At 48.7% G+C, this 19,528-nt stretch overlaps 1 protein-coding gene across 1 annotated transcript in view; it reads right to left on the bottom strand.

Moving 5' to 3' along the window:
- The window catches only part of SWAP70 (switching B cell complex subunit SWAP70), a 159,012-nt gene extending 139,850 nt beyond the window's left edge, over positions 1–19,162 (bottom strand). Inside the window, exon 1 of the mRNA XM_063946448.1 lies at positions 18,922–19,162. Coding sequence (XP_063802518.1) covers positions 18,922–19,017 — 96 coding nt within the window. The 5' untranslated portion in view covers positions 19,018–19,162. The remainder of the gene's footprint in view (positions 1–18,921) is intronic.
- Between the last annotated feature and the right edge of the window lie 366 nt (positions 19,163–19,528).

A 19,528-nucleotide genomic window follows, 5' to 3' on the forward strand; every position in this document is an offset into this window, starting at 1 on the left:
TCTGATGCAGCACAACACAGTGACACTGTAAGGGACTTATTATACAGCAGCAGTGGACATATGGCAGCAGAGGACACCACCACTGTGACTGGTCACTGGACTGACTGATGCAGCACAAGACACTACCCCTGGTCTGATGCAGCACTATAATCACCACCCCACTTTCCCGCCCGCACACAGACACGGAGGATGGAGACACGTCCTCTCACTACAGTCTCCAGGACTGGAGTGAAAATGGCGGTGATGCGCGGCTCCTTATATGGTAAACAAACCCCAAGAGAATCCAACAGCGGGTTGATGACGTTTTGCCTCATTCTGGTTTCCGAGTCAGGCAGGAAAACCCGAGCCGGGCTTGGAACCTTTGTTTTGCTAGGAAAATACTGATAATCTAAACAAAGAGGGTCTAATTTAGGGTTGTCAGGAAACAAAAAAAAGCACACTAATGGGCAAAACCATGTGCACTGCAGGTGGGGCAGATGTAACATGTGCAGAGAGAGTTAGATTTGGGTGGGGTGTGTTCAAACTGAAATCTAAATTGCAGTGTAAAAATAAAGCAGCCAGTATTTACCCTGCACAGAAACAATATAACCCACCCAAATCTAACTCTCTCTGCACATGTTACATCTGCCCCACCTGCAGTGCACATGGTTTTGCCCATTGGTGTGCTATTTTAGCTTGCTAACAACTCTGAATAACCCCCATAATTCATATTTTGCTTAAAGCAAACCTGCGTTTGGGTCAAGGGTGAAGATTGGATGGATAACCGAAAAATCAGAGGTGTTATAGTGAAAATGTCAGACACTCCTGTGTTACAACATACTTTGTAAGTGCCAGATTATGGCTTGTAATGTGTGGTCATGCCTCATTAGCTGTCACAGCATTTATATTCAGCCGGGAAACACATTAATCCATTTCAATGCATTGCTCATTGAATATTACCAGATTTTTGAGAATGTTCATGCCACTGAATTCACTAACCAGTTAAGCTAGAACATCTCGGTCTCTCTATAATATTATTTTTATATACAGGTACACTACATGGAATGTCCAGGAGACCTCTCCTCCACGGAGAGATCCATGCTTAAAATCTAAGCAATCGGACTAGTGTGTATGCCCCCCCCCCCCCAGCGATAGCGATGCGTGGCCCCACGCTTCGCTATCGCCGGTGCTAGATTGGCCTGCATGGCACAATCTAGCAGGTCGCTCATTTCACCCACATCTCGCTGTGCTGAGCAGTCTGTGACAGATCGCTCAGCACACATCTCTCCTAGTGTGTACTGGCCTTTAGCCTAGGTACACACTATACAATTATCTGGCAGATAATCTGACAGATTTAGCTGGTCGGAATGAAAATTTGGAAATGGATGAGAGCAAATGGCAATCGACCATTTGCTCCCAAAAAGTGCAAAATGGACAAAAACAGTTCTTCATACAAGTTGGTTAAATTTGTATTTAACCAATTTGTATGAATGACAGGTTTTGTCTGTTTTCCAGTGTTTGGGAGCAAATGGTCGATTGTCATTTGCTCTCGTCCATTACCCCGATTTTCATTCCAACGAGACAGATCTGGCAGATTATCTGACAGATAATTGTATAGAGGCCCTCATTCCGAGTTGTTCACTCGCTAGCTGTTTTTAGCAGCCGAGCAAACTCTAAGCCGCCGCCCACTGGGAGTGTATCTTAGCTTAGCAGAAGTGCGAACGAAAGGATCGCAGAGCGGCTACTAAAAAAGATTGTGCAGTTTCTGAGTAGCTCCAGACCTACTCCTAGCTTGCGATCACTGCAGACTATTTAGTTCCTGTTTCGACGTCACAAACACGCCCTGCGTTCGGCCAGCCACGCCTACATTTCCCCAGCCACTACTGCGTTTTTATCTGACACTCCTGCGTTTTTACACACACTCCCCGAAAACGGTCAGTTACCTCCCAGAAACACCCACTTCTTGTCAATCACTCTGCGGCCAGCAGTGCGACTGAAAAGCGTCGCTAGACCCTGTGTGAAACTGCTTCGGCTTTAGTGAAAGTACGTCACACATGCGCATTGCGCCCCATACGCATGCGCAGAAGTGCAGTTTTTTGCCCTGATCGGAGCGCTGCAAACTAATGCAACTAGCGAACAACTCGGAATGAGGGCCAGTGTGTACATACAGTAGCTTAGTAGTGGACGGCCCAGGGGCTTAGTTATCTGATTCATAGAGAAAGGTGTCACTGAGTGGGAGGAGCCACAATAACACAACCATGCCTGTCCCCTACACACAAATACCCTGTGACACACCTCCCACATGGCCGCTCCCGAAGTGTCTCCAATTATGGACACACACATAAAATACAATACTGTAGTAAAATGTGGATGCAGCTGAAAGCAATTTGAAGAATGATAACTGCACGTAGAGCCTAATTCAAATGCGGTCACAAAGCGGCTATTGTACGCACATTGGGGGTCATTCCGACGCGTTCGAACGCTGCTGTTTTTCGCAGCGGTGCGAATGGGTCGGTTCTGCGCATGCACGTCGGCCGCAACGACAAGAAGAACGAAGAAAGCAACGACAAGAAGAACGAAGAAAGCGATCGCTACCACGATCGCAAGAAGATTGTCAGGAGGAAGGCGTTACGGGGCGTCAACTGACCATTTTCTGGGAGTGGTGCGGCGAACGCAGGCGGGTCCAGGCGTTTGCATGGCGGGTGTCTGACGTCAATTCCGGGGTCTGACAGGCTGAAGACATCGCAGCGGGTAAGTAACTCCAGGGCTACTCAGAAACTGCACAAAATGTTTTTGCATAGCTCAGCTGCGCAAGCGTTCGCAGCCTTGCTATGCGAAAACCCTCCCCCATAGGCGGCGTCTAGTTGATCGCACGAGCAGCAAAAAGTTGCTACGTGCAATCAACTCAGAATGACCCCCATTGGTTGATGTTTTCCCACTGCGCATGCATCTGAGCAGCAGTACGCACACACAGCGAGTGAATTGCGATTGCGGTCGCACAGAGGAATTAGTTGAAAATGAGTGACAGGTAGACAGCGTTTGGGGGTAGGAATGGGGAGTGGTCGGGTAAACGCGGGGTGTAGTGGCTGTTCAGACAGCGTTTTCTGGGTGTGCATAAATCAGCAGTTGCGATCTTACTTGCTGCTGGAGAGCAGCTCAGCCTGCACGTCTACAGAGGCACTCAGAATCTGGGACACGATGGTACCGATGTACTGTATCAACAGTTGTGCACCATCGCATGAAAATGATGCAACAGCAGTGGGCGTCCTAATGCTCAGATTTGCATAGTCGCAATTGCGTATAGCAACAGATAGCACAGCAATCACAAGAGCGACCAAATCTGTATCACGCCCATAGAGTGTGGGGAGGAAGGAAATAACTAGTAGGATGCATGTTTAAAAAAACTCAAATAAAAAAAAAAACATCCATTATAAAAAGTACTTTTGGTAATACAACACTGACTTCCCTGGAATGGAATTGAACTTTATTTTCCTATGATACATAATAGGTTTCCTCTGAAATGTGACAATTAAACTGTCAGGGGCCTCATGCATTATAAATGCTTCTCCGTCATTTCCATGTCTCGCTGGCTGCTGTGCGCTACAAGTACAGATATTGCACTGGCCCTTTATTTCATCTCTGCACTTAAAATTGCTTGATATGTCTATCTATCTATATATTATATATATATATACTAGGTGATTCATCGCGCCCTACGGGCGCTCTTCACACCTTCGTTAGAGGCTACGCCCCGTTAACCCCTGCACACCTTTGGACATACGCAGGCCGGTAGATAACAGAATCAGAAATGGGGTCCGGGTGAGAAAAGATAGAGAGGCGTAGGGGGGGAGAAAGGGAATGTACAGAAACGCTGTGCGATGGGTAAAGGATAGGGAGAGGCAGGGTGGTAGGGAGAGGATAAAGAGAAGCAAGGTGTTAGACAGAAAATACCGTTGCAAGAGGCTACGACCCGTTAACCCCTGCACGAGCTTCAGCTGTGCTATAATTGTTATTATATGGAGTATTACCTGCAAAAAAGTTGATGCTATTGGGTAAATATTGCAAGGGGGAAGGGCGTGCGATTGTCAAGGGGGCGTAGCCCTTTGTGAGGGTGTAAAGAGTGGCCGCAGGGCACAATGAATAACATAGTGTAGTATATACTGCTAGTGTATGCAGCGCAGCTTATGCACAGTGGCCACAGGTAGCTGAGCTGCTTATACACACAATGGCCACAGGTAACGTATCCACGTATCCACACAGTGGCCAGAGGTAGCAGGGCAGTTTATACACACAATACCCACAGATAGCAGAGCCGCTTATACACACAATACCCACAGGTAGCAGAGCCGCTTATACACACAGTGCCCACAGGTAGCTGAGCTGCTTATACACACACAATGGCCACAGGTAACGGAGCCACGTATCCACACAGTGGCCAGAGGAAGCAGGGCAGCTTATACACACAGTGCCCACAGGTAGCAAAGCAGTTTATACACACAATGACCATAGGTAGCAGTGTTGCTTATACACACAATGGACCCCGGTAGCAGTGCCACTTCTACACACAATTCCCATAGGTAACAGAGGCACTTATACACACAGTGGCCACAGGTAGCTGAGCCGCTTATACACACAATGGCCACAGGTAGCAGCACCACTTATACACACAATGGCCACTTTTAGCAGCACCGCTTATACACACAATGGCCACTGGTAGCAGTGTCACTTATACACACAATGGCCACAGGTAGCAGCACCACTTATACACACAATGGCCACAGGTAGCAGATGGGGGATGGGGTCTAGAGGTGCTGCGGGTGGGGGAGGTGCGGGTGCGGAAGGGGAGTGTAGATGCTGTTGGTGGGGGAGGGGTGGGTGCGGGGGGCTGTGGATGAAGGAGGGGGTGTGGAGGTGGTGTGCATGGGGGAGGGGTGATGTAGTGGGGGGTGTTTGGGGAGGTGGGGGTGAGGTTGGGTGATAGGTTCTAGAAGTGCTGCGGGTGGAGGGGTGGCTGCAGGGGAGCCGTGGATGGGGTCCGGAGGTGCTGTGGGAGGTGGGAGAGGTGTGGGAGGTCCACGAATGGGGAAGGTGTCTATAGATGATGTGGGTGGGGGAGGGGGCCGGAGGTGCTGTGGTTGGGGGAGTGGCGGCTGCGGGGGTGTGGTGGGGGTACAGATGCGCTGTGGGCAGGGGAGGGGGTGGGGGGTGCTGTGGGTGTGGGTGCTACGGGTGAGGAAGCGGGAGTGCCGCGGGTGGGAGGGGGATGTGGTGGATGCTGTGTGTGGGAGGGGGGCCATGTGCAGCGATTGGGGGGCAGATGCGGTGGATGCTGTTGGTGCGGCGGGTGGAGTGGAGGATGCGGGGGTGTAACGGGGGGGAGAGGTGGGTATGGAGGTGCGAGGGTGCCGCGGGTGGGGGAGGGGTGGTGGGTGCTGCGGGTGTGGGTGCTACGGGTGGGGGAAGGGCGTGTGCTGCGGGTGAATGTGGTGGGTGCTGTGTGTGCCGCGGGTGGGGTGGAGGGTGCGGGGGGTGGGTTGGGGGAGGGGAGGGTGCGGGGGTGTAGCGGGGGGAGAGGGGCGGGGGGTGCTGCGAATGGGAGAGGGTGTGGGTGCTACGGGTGGGGGAGGGGGCGGGAGTGCTGTGAGTGGGGTAGGGGCGGGAATGCAGCGGATGGGGGAGTGGCGTCTGCTGCTGGTGGGGGAGGGGCGGGGGGTGCTAGAGATGTGGGTGATATGGTTGGGGGTGGGAGTGCCGCGGGTGGGGGAGGGGCGGGGGGTGCTGCAGATGTGGCTGCCATGGGTGGGGGAGGGGCGGGGGGTGCTGCAGATGTAGCTGCCATGGGTGGGGGAGGGGCGGGGGGTGCTGCAGGTGGGTGGCGGATGCTGTGAAGACTGTGGGTGCCGCGGGTGGGAGGGGGGCGGTAGTCAGTGGTCGTCCACGGCATTCTCCTCCGGACTGTGCGGCAGCCGTAAGACTTACCGGCTGCAGTGCAGGGAGTGTACGGGGAGGGGGGAGAGAGGGGGAGTGGGCGGAGATGGGGAGGGGACTGGGCGGGGATGGGCGGACCGAGGGAGGGGACTGTTCCTGGCCTGCACCCAGCCACCCAGATCTGTGACTGTGACTCCGCCCAGCGTTAGAAATGCAGGCACAGAGTCACAGGGCTAATATATAGGAGATATATATATATAGGAGATATATATATATATATATATATATATATATACACACACACACACACACACACACACACACACACACACACACACACACTGCTCAAAAAAATAAAGGGAACACTAAAATAACACATCCTAGATCTGAATGAATGAAATATTCTTATTAAATACTTTGTTCTTTACATAGTTGAATGTGCTGACAACAAAATCACACAAAAATTATCAATGGAAATCATATTTATTAACCCATGGAGGTCTAGATTTGGAGTCACACTCAAAATTAAAGTGGAAAAACACACTACAGGCTGATCCAACTTTGATGTAATGTCCTTAAAACAAGTCAAAATGAGGCTCAGTAGTGTGTGTGGCCTCCACGTGCCTGTATGACCTCCCTTCAACCCACACAAGTGGCTCAGGTAGTACAGCTCATCCAGGATGGCACATCAATGCGAGCTGTGGCAAGAAGGTTTGCTGTGTCTGTCAGCGTAGTGTCCAGAGCATGGAGGCGCTACCAGGAGACAGGCCAGTACATCAGGAGACGTGGAGGAGGCCGTAGGAGGGCAACAACCCAGCAGCAGGACCGCTACCTCAGCCTTTGTGCAAGGAGGAACAGGAGGAGCACTGCCAGAGCCCTGCAAAATGACCTCCAGCAATCCACAAATGTGCATGTGTCTACTCAAACGATCAGAAACAGACTCCATGAGGGTGATATGAGGGCCCGACGCCCACAGGTGGGGGTTGTGCTTACAGCCCAACAACGTGCAGGACGTTTGGCATTTGCCAGAGAACACCAAGATTGGCAAATTCGCCACTGGCGCCCTGTGCTCTTCACAGATGAAAGCAGGTTCTCACTGAGCACATGTGACAGACGTGACAGAGTCTGGAGACGCCAAGGAGAACGTTCTGCTGCCTGCAACATCCTCCAGCACGACCGGTTTGGCAGTGGGTCAGTAATGGTGTGGGGTGGCATTTCTTTGAGGGTCTGCACAGCCCTCCATGTGCTCGCCAGAGGTAGCCTGACTGCCATTAGGTACCGAGATGAAATCCTCAGACCCCTTGTGAGACCATATGCTGGTGCAGTTGGCCCTTGGTTCCTCCTAATGCAAGACAATGCTAGACCTCATGTGGCTGGAGTGTGTCAGCAGTTAATGCAAGACGAAGGCATTGATGCTATGGACTGGCCCGCCCGTTCCCCAGACCTGAATCCAATTGAGCACATCTGGGACATCATGTCTCACTCCATCCACCAATGCCACGTTGCACCACACACTGTCCAGGAGTTAGCGGATGCTTTAGTCCAGGTCTGGGAGGAGATCCCTCAGGAGACCATCCGCCACCTCATCAGGAGCATGCCCAGGCATTGTGGGGAGATCATACAGGCACGAGGAGGCCACAGACACTACTGAGCCTCATTTTGACTTGTTTTAAGGACATTACATCAAAGTTGGATCAGTCTGTAGTGTGTTTTTTCCACTTTAATTTTGAGGGTTACTCCAAATCCAGACCTCCATGGGTTAATAAATTTGATTTCCATTGATAATTTTTGTGTGATTTTGTTGTCAGCACATTCAACTATGTAAAGAACAAAGTATTTAACAATAATATTTCATTCACTCAGATCTAGGATGTGTTATTTTAGTGTTCCCTTTATTTTTTTGAGCAGTGTATATATAGATGAACAAAGGCTGCGGTACTCAAGGGGGTATATTTACGAAGCTCCCGATTTTGACCGATTTGGTGTTTTTTCATCAAAGTGTCATCTCGGGAATTTACTAAACTCAAATCTCGGCAGTGATGAGGGCATTCGTATGTTTTTTTGAAGTCAAAGAAAAAAAATACGAATGAATACACCATCGGTCAAATACGGCTGTTATTTGATACAACTCGGTAATTTACAAAAAATTCTATTTCACAAACACTGCCGTGAAAAAATACAAATCGTAAAAAAAAAGCAGTTTTAAAACAGACCTGCTTTTTTTTACCGTGTTCTGATAGGCATGCACGGATCCGTGAGATCCGTGCATGTTTAAATCAGTGGAAAGGGGTGTGAAAGGGTTACATTTAAGAAAAAAAAATGCGTGGGGTCCCCCCTCCTAAGCAAAACCAGCCTCGGGCTCTTTGAGCCGGTCCTGGTTGAAAAAATATGGGGGGGGAAATGACAGGGGTTCCCCCATATTTGATCAACCAGCACCGGGCTCTGCGCCTGGTCCTGGTGCAAAAAATACAGGGGACAAAAAGCGTAGGGGTCCCCCGTATTTTTTGTACCAGCACCGGGCTCCACTAGTCAGAGAGATAATGCCACAGCCGGGGGACACTTTTATATAGGTCCCTGCGGCCCTGGCATTAAATCACTAACTAGTCACCCCTGGCCGGGGTACCCTGGAGGAGTGGGGACCCCTTAAATCAAGGGGTCCCCCCCCTCCAGCCACCCAAGGGCCAGGGGTGAAGCCCGAGGCTGTCCCCCCCATCCAAGGCGCTCCATTGTATCCAATGGTGGGAACTTTGCGGTCAGCGGTTGAGGTTACTCGCGGTCAACTGCTGACCGCAAAGTTCCCACTATTGGATACAATGGAGCGCCTATGCGCTACATTGTATCTTCAGTGCGCAGCCTCACTGACAGTACAGGAGCGCAGAGCCAATTAGGAGAGTGCCACGACGTGGCTCTCCCTGACTGGCAGAAGGGACCATCTTTGACAGGAGTCAGGGGGGGTCCTGGCAGTCGGGCAGTAGCGGATATTGCCATGGGCAAGCAGTACTTTTGTCCGGGGCGCCGCCTTTCCGGAGGGCGCCGGCGCCATCCGGAGGGCGACGCACCATGGCAAGATCCGCCACTGTGCCCCCCGCAGTGCCCCCCGCTGTGCCCGCTGCTGGTCCCACGCTTTGAAGGGAACCAGACGCTAAGCGTCTAGTTTCTCTTCATGGAGAGGATCTTTGCTGTGCGGTGCGCGATGACGTCATCGCGCACCGCACAGCATGGTGGCACAGACACTAGGGGTCATAATTGACCTCTAGTGTCTATGCTGTGCTATGGGAGAGACGTAATAACGTCTCTCCCATAGATCCGAGGACAGACACAACCATCCGAGGACAGGAGAAGAGCGGCGCTGGCGGAGGTCTGGAATCAGGAGCGGGGATTGTAAGTATACTTTTATTTATTATTTTTTCCCCAGCTGCGCTACAGGGGGCACAAATGGGGGCGTAACTGACCACGTCCCTATTTTTGCCCGGGGCGCCACAAGGGCAAGATCCGGCCTTGCAGTTGGGGAAAGGGGTCCCATGTGTAAACATGGGACCCCTTTCAGTGCGTGGTTCGGGTTTCCGGTTTGTTTTTTTGCCAAGTACGTGGATTATAAAGAGGACACTTGCTACACTGGATTATGTGAGTATAATTTTTTTCACAGGTACCCCGTGGAGTCTACATGGAGAAGTGGACCGAGCCTCATGTGAACACAGGTAAGTATGTGTGTATGTAGGTGTGCATGTATGTAATAAAGTTTTACTGTCACGGTGTGTGTGTCCTGTTTTTTTGGGGGTATTTTTTTTGTAGTAGTACTACAGGTACCAGCGGGCCCGTTTGTCTACCGCATGCTGGTACTTGTGGTTCTCCAAGTACCAGCTTGCGGGGGAGGCTTGCTGGGACTTTTAGTACTGCTACAAAAAACAATATTCTTATTTTTTCACAAGGCTATCAGCCCCCCATCCGCCGCCTTTGATGGGGGGGGGGACAGCCTCGGGCTTCACCCCTGGCCCTTGGGTGGCTGGAGGGGGGAAGACCCCCTTGATTTAAGGGGTCCCCACTCCTCCGGGTACCCCGGCCAGGGGTGACTAGTTAGTGATTTAATGCCAGGGCCGCAGGGACCTATATAAAAGTGTCCCCCGGCTGTGGCATTATCTCTCTGACTAGTGGAGCCCGGTGCTGGTACAAAAAATACGGGGGACCCCTACGCTTTTTGTCCCCTGTATTTTTTGCACCAGTACCAGGCGCAGAGCCCGGTGCTGGTTGATCAAATATGGGGGAACCCCTGTAATTTTTTCCCCCATATTTTTTCAACCAGGACCGGCTCAAAGAGCCCGAGGCTGGTTTTGCTTAGGAGGGGGGACCCCACGCATTTTTATTTTTTATTTTTAACACTTTAATATTTTTTTAAAGGTGCACAATGAAGCCCTGCACGGATCTCACAGATACGGCCAAGATTCATTGTGTTAATGTCGGCAGTGTGTTACTATTCACTCCCGTAAAACACTGCCTGAAAATACAAATGACATCGACATCGGAAAACTCGAAAATGCAGAATACGACAGCATAGTAAATGAGTCGTAAAAAATTCAAAAAGTTGCAATTTCACACATTCGATGTCATTCGTGTTTGAACTTTAACCTCATTCAGTAAATTACGAATTTTAGTAAATATACCCCAAGGTCTTAAACCTAGGGATGTGTATTTTTTTAGAAACAAACTCTCTCTCTCTCTCATCGCACCTGTATACAACTAAGGAATCCATCCCGCCAAACGGCAAGTAATCTTATTCCCATTTGGGTTAGGGCTTCTACCTATCTATCAATAGCTAACGTAGTGTTATGACTGACAGTAGCCCTTGTTAGATATGAGATTTTCCTGGCAAAAGTTTAATTTTGGCATGTCAGTTCCAGAGCACATTGGTGAACTGGCAGAGTGATGCACTCACAGAATAACAAGACAGATATCTGTCACTCCTCACACATTGGCAGAAATAGATCCCACAGAATATACTGTACTAATTGGAGCTACCGCCAACAGGCATCTAATGTGTTGTGGTATAGAGTCTTTGCACATCCTAGGGCCACATATATACTGTATAGATAGAGATGTGCGGCTAGCACTTTTCGTGTTTTGTGTTTTGGTTCTAATTCCACTTTCGTGTTTTGGTTTTGGCTTGGTTTTGCCAAAACCACCCTTTTGGGTTTTGTTTTGGATCTGGGTGATTTTTGAAAAAACATAAAAACAGCTAAAATCACAGAATTTGGGGCTAATTTTGCTCCTACGGTATTATTAACCTCAATAACATTCATTTCCACTCATTTCTAGTCTATTCTGAACACCTCACCTCACAATATTGTTTTTAGGCCTAAAAGTTACACCGAGGTGGCTGTATGACCAAGCTAAGCGACACAAGTGTCCGGCACAAACACCTGGCCCATCTAGGAGTGGCGCTGCAGTGTCAGACAGGATGGCACTTTTCAAAAACTAGGCTCCAAACAGCACCTCATGCAAAGATGTAGAAGAGGTGCAATGAGGTAGCTGTATGACTAAGCCAAGCGACACAAACAATTGGCCCATCTAGGAGTGGCACTGCAGTGGCAGACAGGAGGGCAGATATAAAAAAAAAGGCCCCAAACAGCACATGATGCAAAGAAGAAAAAAAAGGTGCACCGAGGTTGTAGTATGATAAAGCTAAGCGACACAACCACCTGACCCATCTAGTAGTGTCACGCAGTGGCTGAATGTCGAAAGTGGGCCGCAATTGTTCGGTCCACTGACAGCATCTCCAGCACGCCCCTGTCATTTTTAAAAAAATCAGCAATTGGTGGACTTATATGGCAGTACCCCAGGACTAATACAGCAGTACCCCTGGACTCATACGGCAGTGTCACACAGGATGGCACTTTTCAAAAACTAGGCCCCAAACAGCACCTCATGCAAAGATGTCGAAGAGGCGCAATGAGGTAGCTGTATGACTAAGCCAAGCAACACAAACATTTCCAACTGAAATTATACGTCCAAGTCACTGGAATTAATTGGCAAAATCATTGGAATTAATAATTATACGTCCAAATCACTAGAATTACTTGGCAAAATCACTGTAATTATACGTCCAAATCACTGGAATTAATTGGCAAAATCACTGTAATTAATAATTATACGTCCAAATCACTGGAATTAAATGGCAAAATCTCGGTATTGCCTGCCTAGTGAAGTGGAATCTAGATGGGATTTGGTACCATGGACACAATATCTCCATCAATTGTCTAAATCCCACTGCACTAATGGCGGATACCGGACGCACGTCTAACACCAACATAAGTGTCAAGGCCTCATTTATGAGGGCTTCCATCGTCATGTGAAGCAGAACCACTAGTCATGAACATAGGCCAGGGCCTCAGCCGTTCCTTGCCACTCCGTGTTGTAAATGGCATATTGGCAAGTTTACGTTTCTCCTCAGACCATTTAAATTTCTTCTTTTGGGTCTTTTTACTGAACTTTGGCTTTTTGGATTTTACATGCCCTCTACTATCACAATGGGCAGCGGTCTTGACAGACGACGCTGATGGCATTTCATCGTCTATGTCATGGCTAGTGGCAGCAGCTTCAGCGCTAGGAGGAAGTGGTTGTTGATCTTTCCCTATTTTATCCTCCAAATGTTTGTTCGCCATTATTTTTCTGGAGTTATATAACACAATATGCGGCACAGGAGAGTGTACCCCTACACCTCACAGGGCAAACCCTGTAAAAATTATTTAGATAAAATATTAATAACCCCCTTATTTGGAGTAAATAATATACAGCACAGGACAGCACCACTGAATTTATATGACAGCACCACTGGACTGGAATTATATGGATTTATATGGAATTATACGGCAGGATAACTGGAATTATACGGCAGTATCACGGGAATTATACGGCAGTATCACAGGAATTATACACCAGTATCACAGGAATTATACGCCAGTATTCCGAGAATTATATGGTAATATCACAGGAATTATACGGCAATATCACAGGGATTATCTGGCAATATCACAGGAATTATACGCCAGAATCACGGAAATTATACGCCAGTATTCCGAGAATTATATGGCAATATCACAGGAATTATACGGCAAATATCACAGGAATTATATGCCAGTATCACAGGAATTATACGGCAATGTCACAAGAATTATACGCCAGTATCACGGATATTATACGGCAATATCACGGGAATTATACGCCAGTATCACAGGAATTATACGGCAGTAACACTGGATATATGGCAGCAGACGACATCACCACTGTGACTGGTCACTGGACTGATGCTGCACAAGACACTGACTACACTGGACTGGACAGCACAACACAGCACCACTTTATACAGCTGGATATATGGCAGCAGAGAACACCAACACTGTGACTGGCTGGATTGATGCAGCACAATACACTGACTACACTGGACTGGACAGCACAACACAGCACCACTTTATACAGCTACACTGGATATATGGCAGCAGAGAACACCAACACTGTGACTGGCTGGACTGATGCAGCACAATACACTGACTACAGTGGACTGGTCTGCACAACACAGCACCACTTTGTACAGCTACACTGGATATATGGCAGCAGAGAACACCAACACTGTGACTGGCTGGATTGATGCAGCACAATACACTGACTACACTGGACTGGACAGCACAACACAGCATCACTTTGTACAGCTACACTGGATATATGGCAGCAGAGGACACCAACACTGTGACTGCCTGGACTGATGCAGCACAATACACAGAGTGACTACACTGGACTGGACTGAGCAGCACAACACTTGCCACCCCACTTTCCCGTCCCCACACAGACACTGAACACTGAGGACACGTCCTCTCAATACACTGTCCGATACTGGAGTGAAAATGGCTGCGACGCGCGGCTCCTTATATGGAATCCAAATCCCGTGAGAATCCGTCAGCGGGATGATGACATTTTGCCGCGTTCGGGTTTCCGAGTCAAGCGGGAAAATCCGAGCCTGACTCGGATCCGGGCTCGAGACGTGAAGTTTGGTAGGGCTCGGTTCTCTGAGAACCGAACCCGCTCATCTCTAGTATATATGGGATTTCAGATGTTCCCTGTGGCTTATTTAGTGCAGCATCCAGAGGTGTAGCTAGGTGCCATGGTGGCCGGAGCAAAGGTACGTTTTGGCGCCACCTCCCCTGTTCCGAATTTGTGGGTATAAAATCCTAAATTGGTGACAGGGCCGGTTCTAGACCTTGTGGAGCTCAGGATGAAAGTTTCTATTGGGCGCCCCTCATGTTTAAAACAGGGACAGTGGCGCGCAACAAATATATATCGGAGTGGCTTCATGGGAAAGGGGCATGGCAACAAAATAGTACCAATTCAGATAACACCGCACAGTAGTGTCCGTTATTCACATTACACCACACAGTAGAGCCACTTATACACTTTACACCACAGTAGAGCCGCTTATACACTTTACACCACAGTAGAGCCGCTTATACACTTTACACCACAGTAGAGCCCCTTTTACACAACACAGTAGAGCCGCTTATACACTTTACACCACAGTAGAGCCGCTTATACACTTTACACCACAGTAGAGCCCCTTTTACACAACACAGTAGAGCCGCTTATACACTTTACACCACAGTAGAGCCGCTTATACACTTTACACCACAGTAGTGCTGCTTATACACTTTACACCACGGTAGAGCCGTTTATACACTTTACACCACGGTAGAGCCGCTTATACATGTTACTCTGCAGCTTCTAATGCAGAGAAGTGCTGCAGCAACAGTTGGGGCAGAGAGAGGTGCTGCAGCAGCAGTTGGGGTAGAGAGAGGTGCTGCAGCATCAATGTAGAGAGAGGTGCTGCAGCAGCAGTTGGGGTAGAGAGAGGTGCTACAGCATCAATGTAGAGAGAGGTGCTGTAGCAGCTGGGGCAGATAGGGATGCTGCAGCAGCTGGGACAGAGAGAAGTGCTTCAGTAGCTGGGACAAAGAGAGGTGCTGTAGCAGCCGGGGCAGAAAGAGGTACTAAAGCAGTAGCTGGGACAGAGAGAAGTGCTTCAGTAGCTGGGACAAAGAGAGGTGCTGCAGCAGCTGGGGCAGGAAGTGGTATTGCAGGACAGAAGTAACCCCGCTGCACAGCTACAAGCAGACAGTGAGACATATAAAGAGGGTGGCAGATCTTGATAAATCCGGACCCTATTCACCAAGTCCAAGTCAATGTGTGCCCCACTGCTTCTCCTGCTCTTGCTCTGCGGCTGCCTGTACAGCGGGCCGCGGTACAGCGGGCAGAAGGAGGGGGTGGGCAGAGACGGCGGCGCACCCTCTAACTTTTCCAGTGCCTGGTGCTCGTGCTCCACCGGAGCCACCCTCGCTACACCTCCCTGACAGCATCTCCGCAGCACTAATGCAGGACTGCAGAGAGGTGAGTGTAATTACTGTATACTGGTGCAGGTGTGTGCGGTGTGGATCCCCCCTGCACCCATGGACATGTGTGCACCCAATAGAGATATAACAGAAGTTCCTGCACTGCGTCAGACGTTCTCATTGATCCCTTAGCCGTTTGTTTTTTGTCTTTTACTTCCTGGAGAGCAGAGATTTAAAGCTGAACCAACACCCTTTACATGTATTGTTCTAACTCGGTAATTCCCCAGCGTGAGCCTGGGGAATCGGAAAAGTCCCAATTAAAGTGTTTGCATAGGGCCCGGTAGGGGAATCTCTACTAATGTGTATACTAGGTGGTAGCGCCGCCTTACACACTGTCCTGTAACACGCACCCGGTGTCCTTCACACTGCCTGGTAACATTGCATGGTGCTGCACAGGTACAAAACATGGGGATGGATCAATGGGTCCACCCTACTTAGGTCGACAGTCAATAGGTCAACACCATATGGTCAACTGGATCAAAAGGTAGACAGGTGAAAAGGTCGACGGGTACAAAGGGTCGACAGTCAAAATGTCGACACAAAAAAAGGTTGACACAGTTTTAAAAAAAATGTTGGGTGCCATTTACCATTTTAAGCCACATGTAACTCCAATTAGTGAACTGTACAGTGGCGTATCTATAATGTGTGCAGTGCAGACGAGCCCCTGGGTCCAGACGGGGCCCCTGTACCCATTTCTTCTATACTTACCTTTCCGGCGACTGAGTCTACAACGCATGCGCAGGACTCCGAAAAAATGGTGCGGCGGTCATTTTTCGGAGTCCTGCACATGCGCTGTAGACTCTGGCACTGTGCCAGAGTCTACAGCGCTCAGAGAGCTAACAGCGGCGGTGACGGCTACGGGAAAGGAGGGGGCCCACACACGGAGTCTGCACATGGGTCCCCTCCTCTCTAGAGACGCCTCTGGTACTGTGTCACACGCTATGATTCGGGCACGGTGCCTCGCTGCGCTCAGCACAGGTTACTATTCCCAATCATAGCCCAGGTGGATGGTAAAGGATGAACAAGTTGAAGAAAAAAAAAAACCTTCTGTCAACGATATGACCAGTCATGTCGACCATTTGAACCCGTCGACCTGAAGAGCTGAATATCATCCGGATATCACAAAGCATTACTTATAGGCTGGGGCTTATAGTTCCACCGTGCCTGGCGGGCCTCAGATTACCTGCAAATTAATGCTGGCTGGCATAACTGGCATTCATTCTATAACAACAGCCTTCACCTACTCCAGTCGCTGATAGCCGGTCATCTCCGACAGGTGCCCTAACGTGTCAGAAGCGCCGTCGCTATAGGATACAGGTTCCATTGTGTACTCAGCACTGTGGTTTTACTTGTTCTGTACTGTTCTGTTCCCCTGTACTGTCTTAGCTGCATGTACAAAGCTGCGGACAACTTGTGTAGGGATGGCCATCGATGATTCAAAAACATTGATTGTCTATGTCCGATGTTGAATACTTTAGCCATTGATGGGGGAGAACCAGATGGTTTCCTGCCATCGATGGTGAAGACTAACCAGATAGTTCCCCCCCCCCCCCCCCACTACATTGTGTCAGGACACTGAACATAGCCCCGTCCCCAACACCTATGATGCCCCACCCCCAGTAACTGATTGGCTGTTAACCCACTCCATAATAAAGAAGGGATGACCAGCGTTGGGTGAAACCTTTGATGGCTCCCTAGCAGATGCTTTTATACAATCGATGTTTGCCATCGATGGATAACCCACCAATGACCATCCCTACATTTGTGGTGCCCTATAAATAAAGTGTAATAATAATAATTGTCAGGCACGTTCGGAAAAGCATATGGCGCCTTCTGACCTGTGGGTGCAATTCCCTTCTGTCCAGACTCATTTAGGGGGTGATGTATCAAACCTTCCAAATAAGAAGAGTGGATAGTTTTCCCATAGCAACCAATAAGTACCTTCTAGCTATCAGATGTCTAGTATAGTCTATAACAGCGGTAGGCAATGTGTGACACTCCAGCTGTTTATGGAACTACAGTTCCCAGCATGCACTGCCACAGTTTTAGTAAATACTAATAGCAAACCGGTGGCAGAGCATGCTGATATGTGTAGTTCCACAGAAGCAGGAGTACCACACGTTGCCTACCCCTAATCTATAAAATGATAGCTGGAATGTTATTTGTTGCTATGGGAAACGCCTTCACTTGTCCTCTTTAGAAGGTTTGTCCCCAGTGATGCTGCTGTGATCTGCCCCTGTGCACTAAGGGACAAATCTTCAATTTATGGGGACGGAACAATTGTGCCAGGCATAAGAATAATCTGTGTGTGTGGCTGCTGTACTCCAACATCATATTCATAAAGGTCCAAAAACTAAATACAGGGGGTGGACCTCCAGCATATATACTACACTAGCATACAAATATAATGAATACATGGTTCAATGGACAATAGTCAGGGGTCTCTCAGTCTGAAGGTGAAATATACCGGTCTGCAAGATGCATCCTGTAAATCTCCATTCTTGCATGTAAAATAATCTTTTAAAAATCAGAATGCGCTCCTTCTGTTAGAGGCGGCTCTCCGGGGTCATTTGGCTATAAATCTGTACCTATGCCAATAAGCCATCACAGAACTGTCAGTTCCCAGCGCGAGATGCAGACAAGCCAAAAGCATTCATACACATCATGCGGCAATATTATGTTCTGGTCAGTGTGACATTATTACTAGTTGCTAAAAAAAAATAAAAATCCTTTTAGAGTTTTGTGTGGGGCGGTCGTCTCACAGCTTGGGTGTTATAGGAGTGTGGATACAGGGGTCTATGTACTAAGCCTGGGAGAATTATAAAGTGAAGATAGATAATGCACCAGTCACTCAGGGGCAGATTTATTATTACACCTGGTGAAGTGATAAAGTGGAAGGTGATAAAGTACCAGCCAATCAGCTCCTAACTGTCAAGTTACAGGCTGTGTTAGGAAAATGGCAGTTAGGAACTTATTGGTTGGTTGGTACTTTGGGGCAGATGTATTAACCTGGAGAAGGCATAAGGAAGTGATAAACCAGTGATAAGTGCAAGGTAATAAACGCACTAGCCAATCAGCTCCTAACTGTTAAGTTAAACATTGGAGCTGATTGGCTGGTGCGTTTATCACCTTGCACTTATCACTGGTTTATCACTTCCTTATGTCATCTCCAGTTTAATACATCTGCCCTTTTTTTTCTCTCTCTCCACTTTATCACTCTCCACGGCTTAGTACATCTGCCCCAAAGGACTAGCCAATCAGCTCCTAATTGCCATGTTACAGGCTGGGTTTGATTATGACAATAAGGAGCTGGTTGGTTGGTACTTTATCTCTCTCTCCACTTTGTCACTCTCCAAGGCTTAATACATAGGCCACACAGTACATGCACACGTGTGTGATTATGCTGCAAAATGATAACAGTTAGCTGCTCCGTAACGTGCCTAGTGCCCAGCACAGAAACAGAGATGATAGGAGTCGTAGTCCACCAGCAGTGGTGCAGTGGCAGGTGCTCAGTCATCACAGCAGGTGGCTGGGGGATATTGGGAGTTGTAGTAGAATAACAATTGGAGGAATGCATCTGACTTACCTTCAACTGAGACTTGGAAACCTTTCCGCACTTGTCCACGTCCAGGGCAGTGAAAGCGTGCCAGATGGGTTTCAGTAAGTCTTCTTTCAGGGCCATTGTGTTTCCCAGGGAGGGGGAAAAAAAAAAAGAATAAATAAAATGAGTTCCTGCTTCCACTATACAAAGTCTCCTTCTGTGCGAGTGACTGCTTCATCGGATTTTCAGGTTGCTTCCCTCCCAGTCACGTGACCTCGTCCTACCTCACACCAATCAGAGCGCACAGTGACATGACTTCCCCTAATGAACACTCAGGACAATGAATCCATTTGTATGTTCAGAAAGAAAGTTACACAGTAACTAGAACACAGGTTTCAAAAGCAATTAGTCGTCTGCAGGTTTTACCCCCTTAAATCGTCGCATCCTGGGAGAATTGGCAATTCTTACACAGACCCACCATACATCCAGCTTCATTGATTGCAGCATTAAATCTGTTATTTACAGGGAGACTTTGTTGCTGAGCAGGAGAGTTAATGTGGATAGGGCCTGATTTAGGGGGTCATTCTGACCCGATCGCATGCTGCAGTTTTTCGCAGCGTAGCAATCGGGTCAGAACCACGCATGTGCCGGC

The sequence above is a fragment of the Pseudophryne corroboree genome, chromosome 11 (genome assembly GCF_028390025.1).
Source record: "Pseudophryne corroboree isolate aPseCor3 chromosome 11, aPseCor3.hap2, whole genome shotgun sequence".
Taxonomy (NCBI): domain Eukaryota; kingdom Metazoa; phylum Chordata; class Amphibia; order Anura; family Myobatrachidae; genus Pseudophryne; species Pseudophryne corroboree.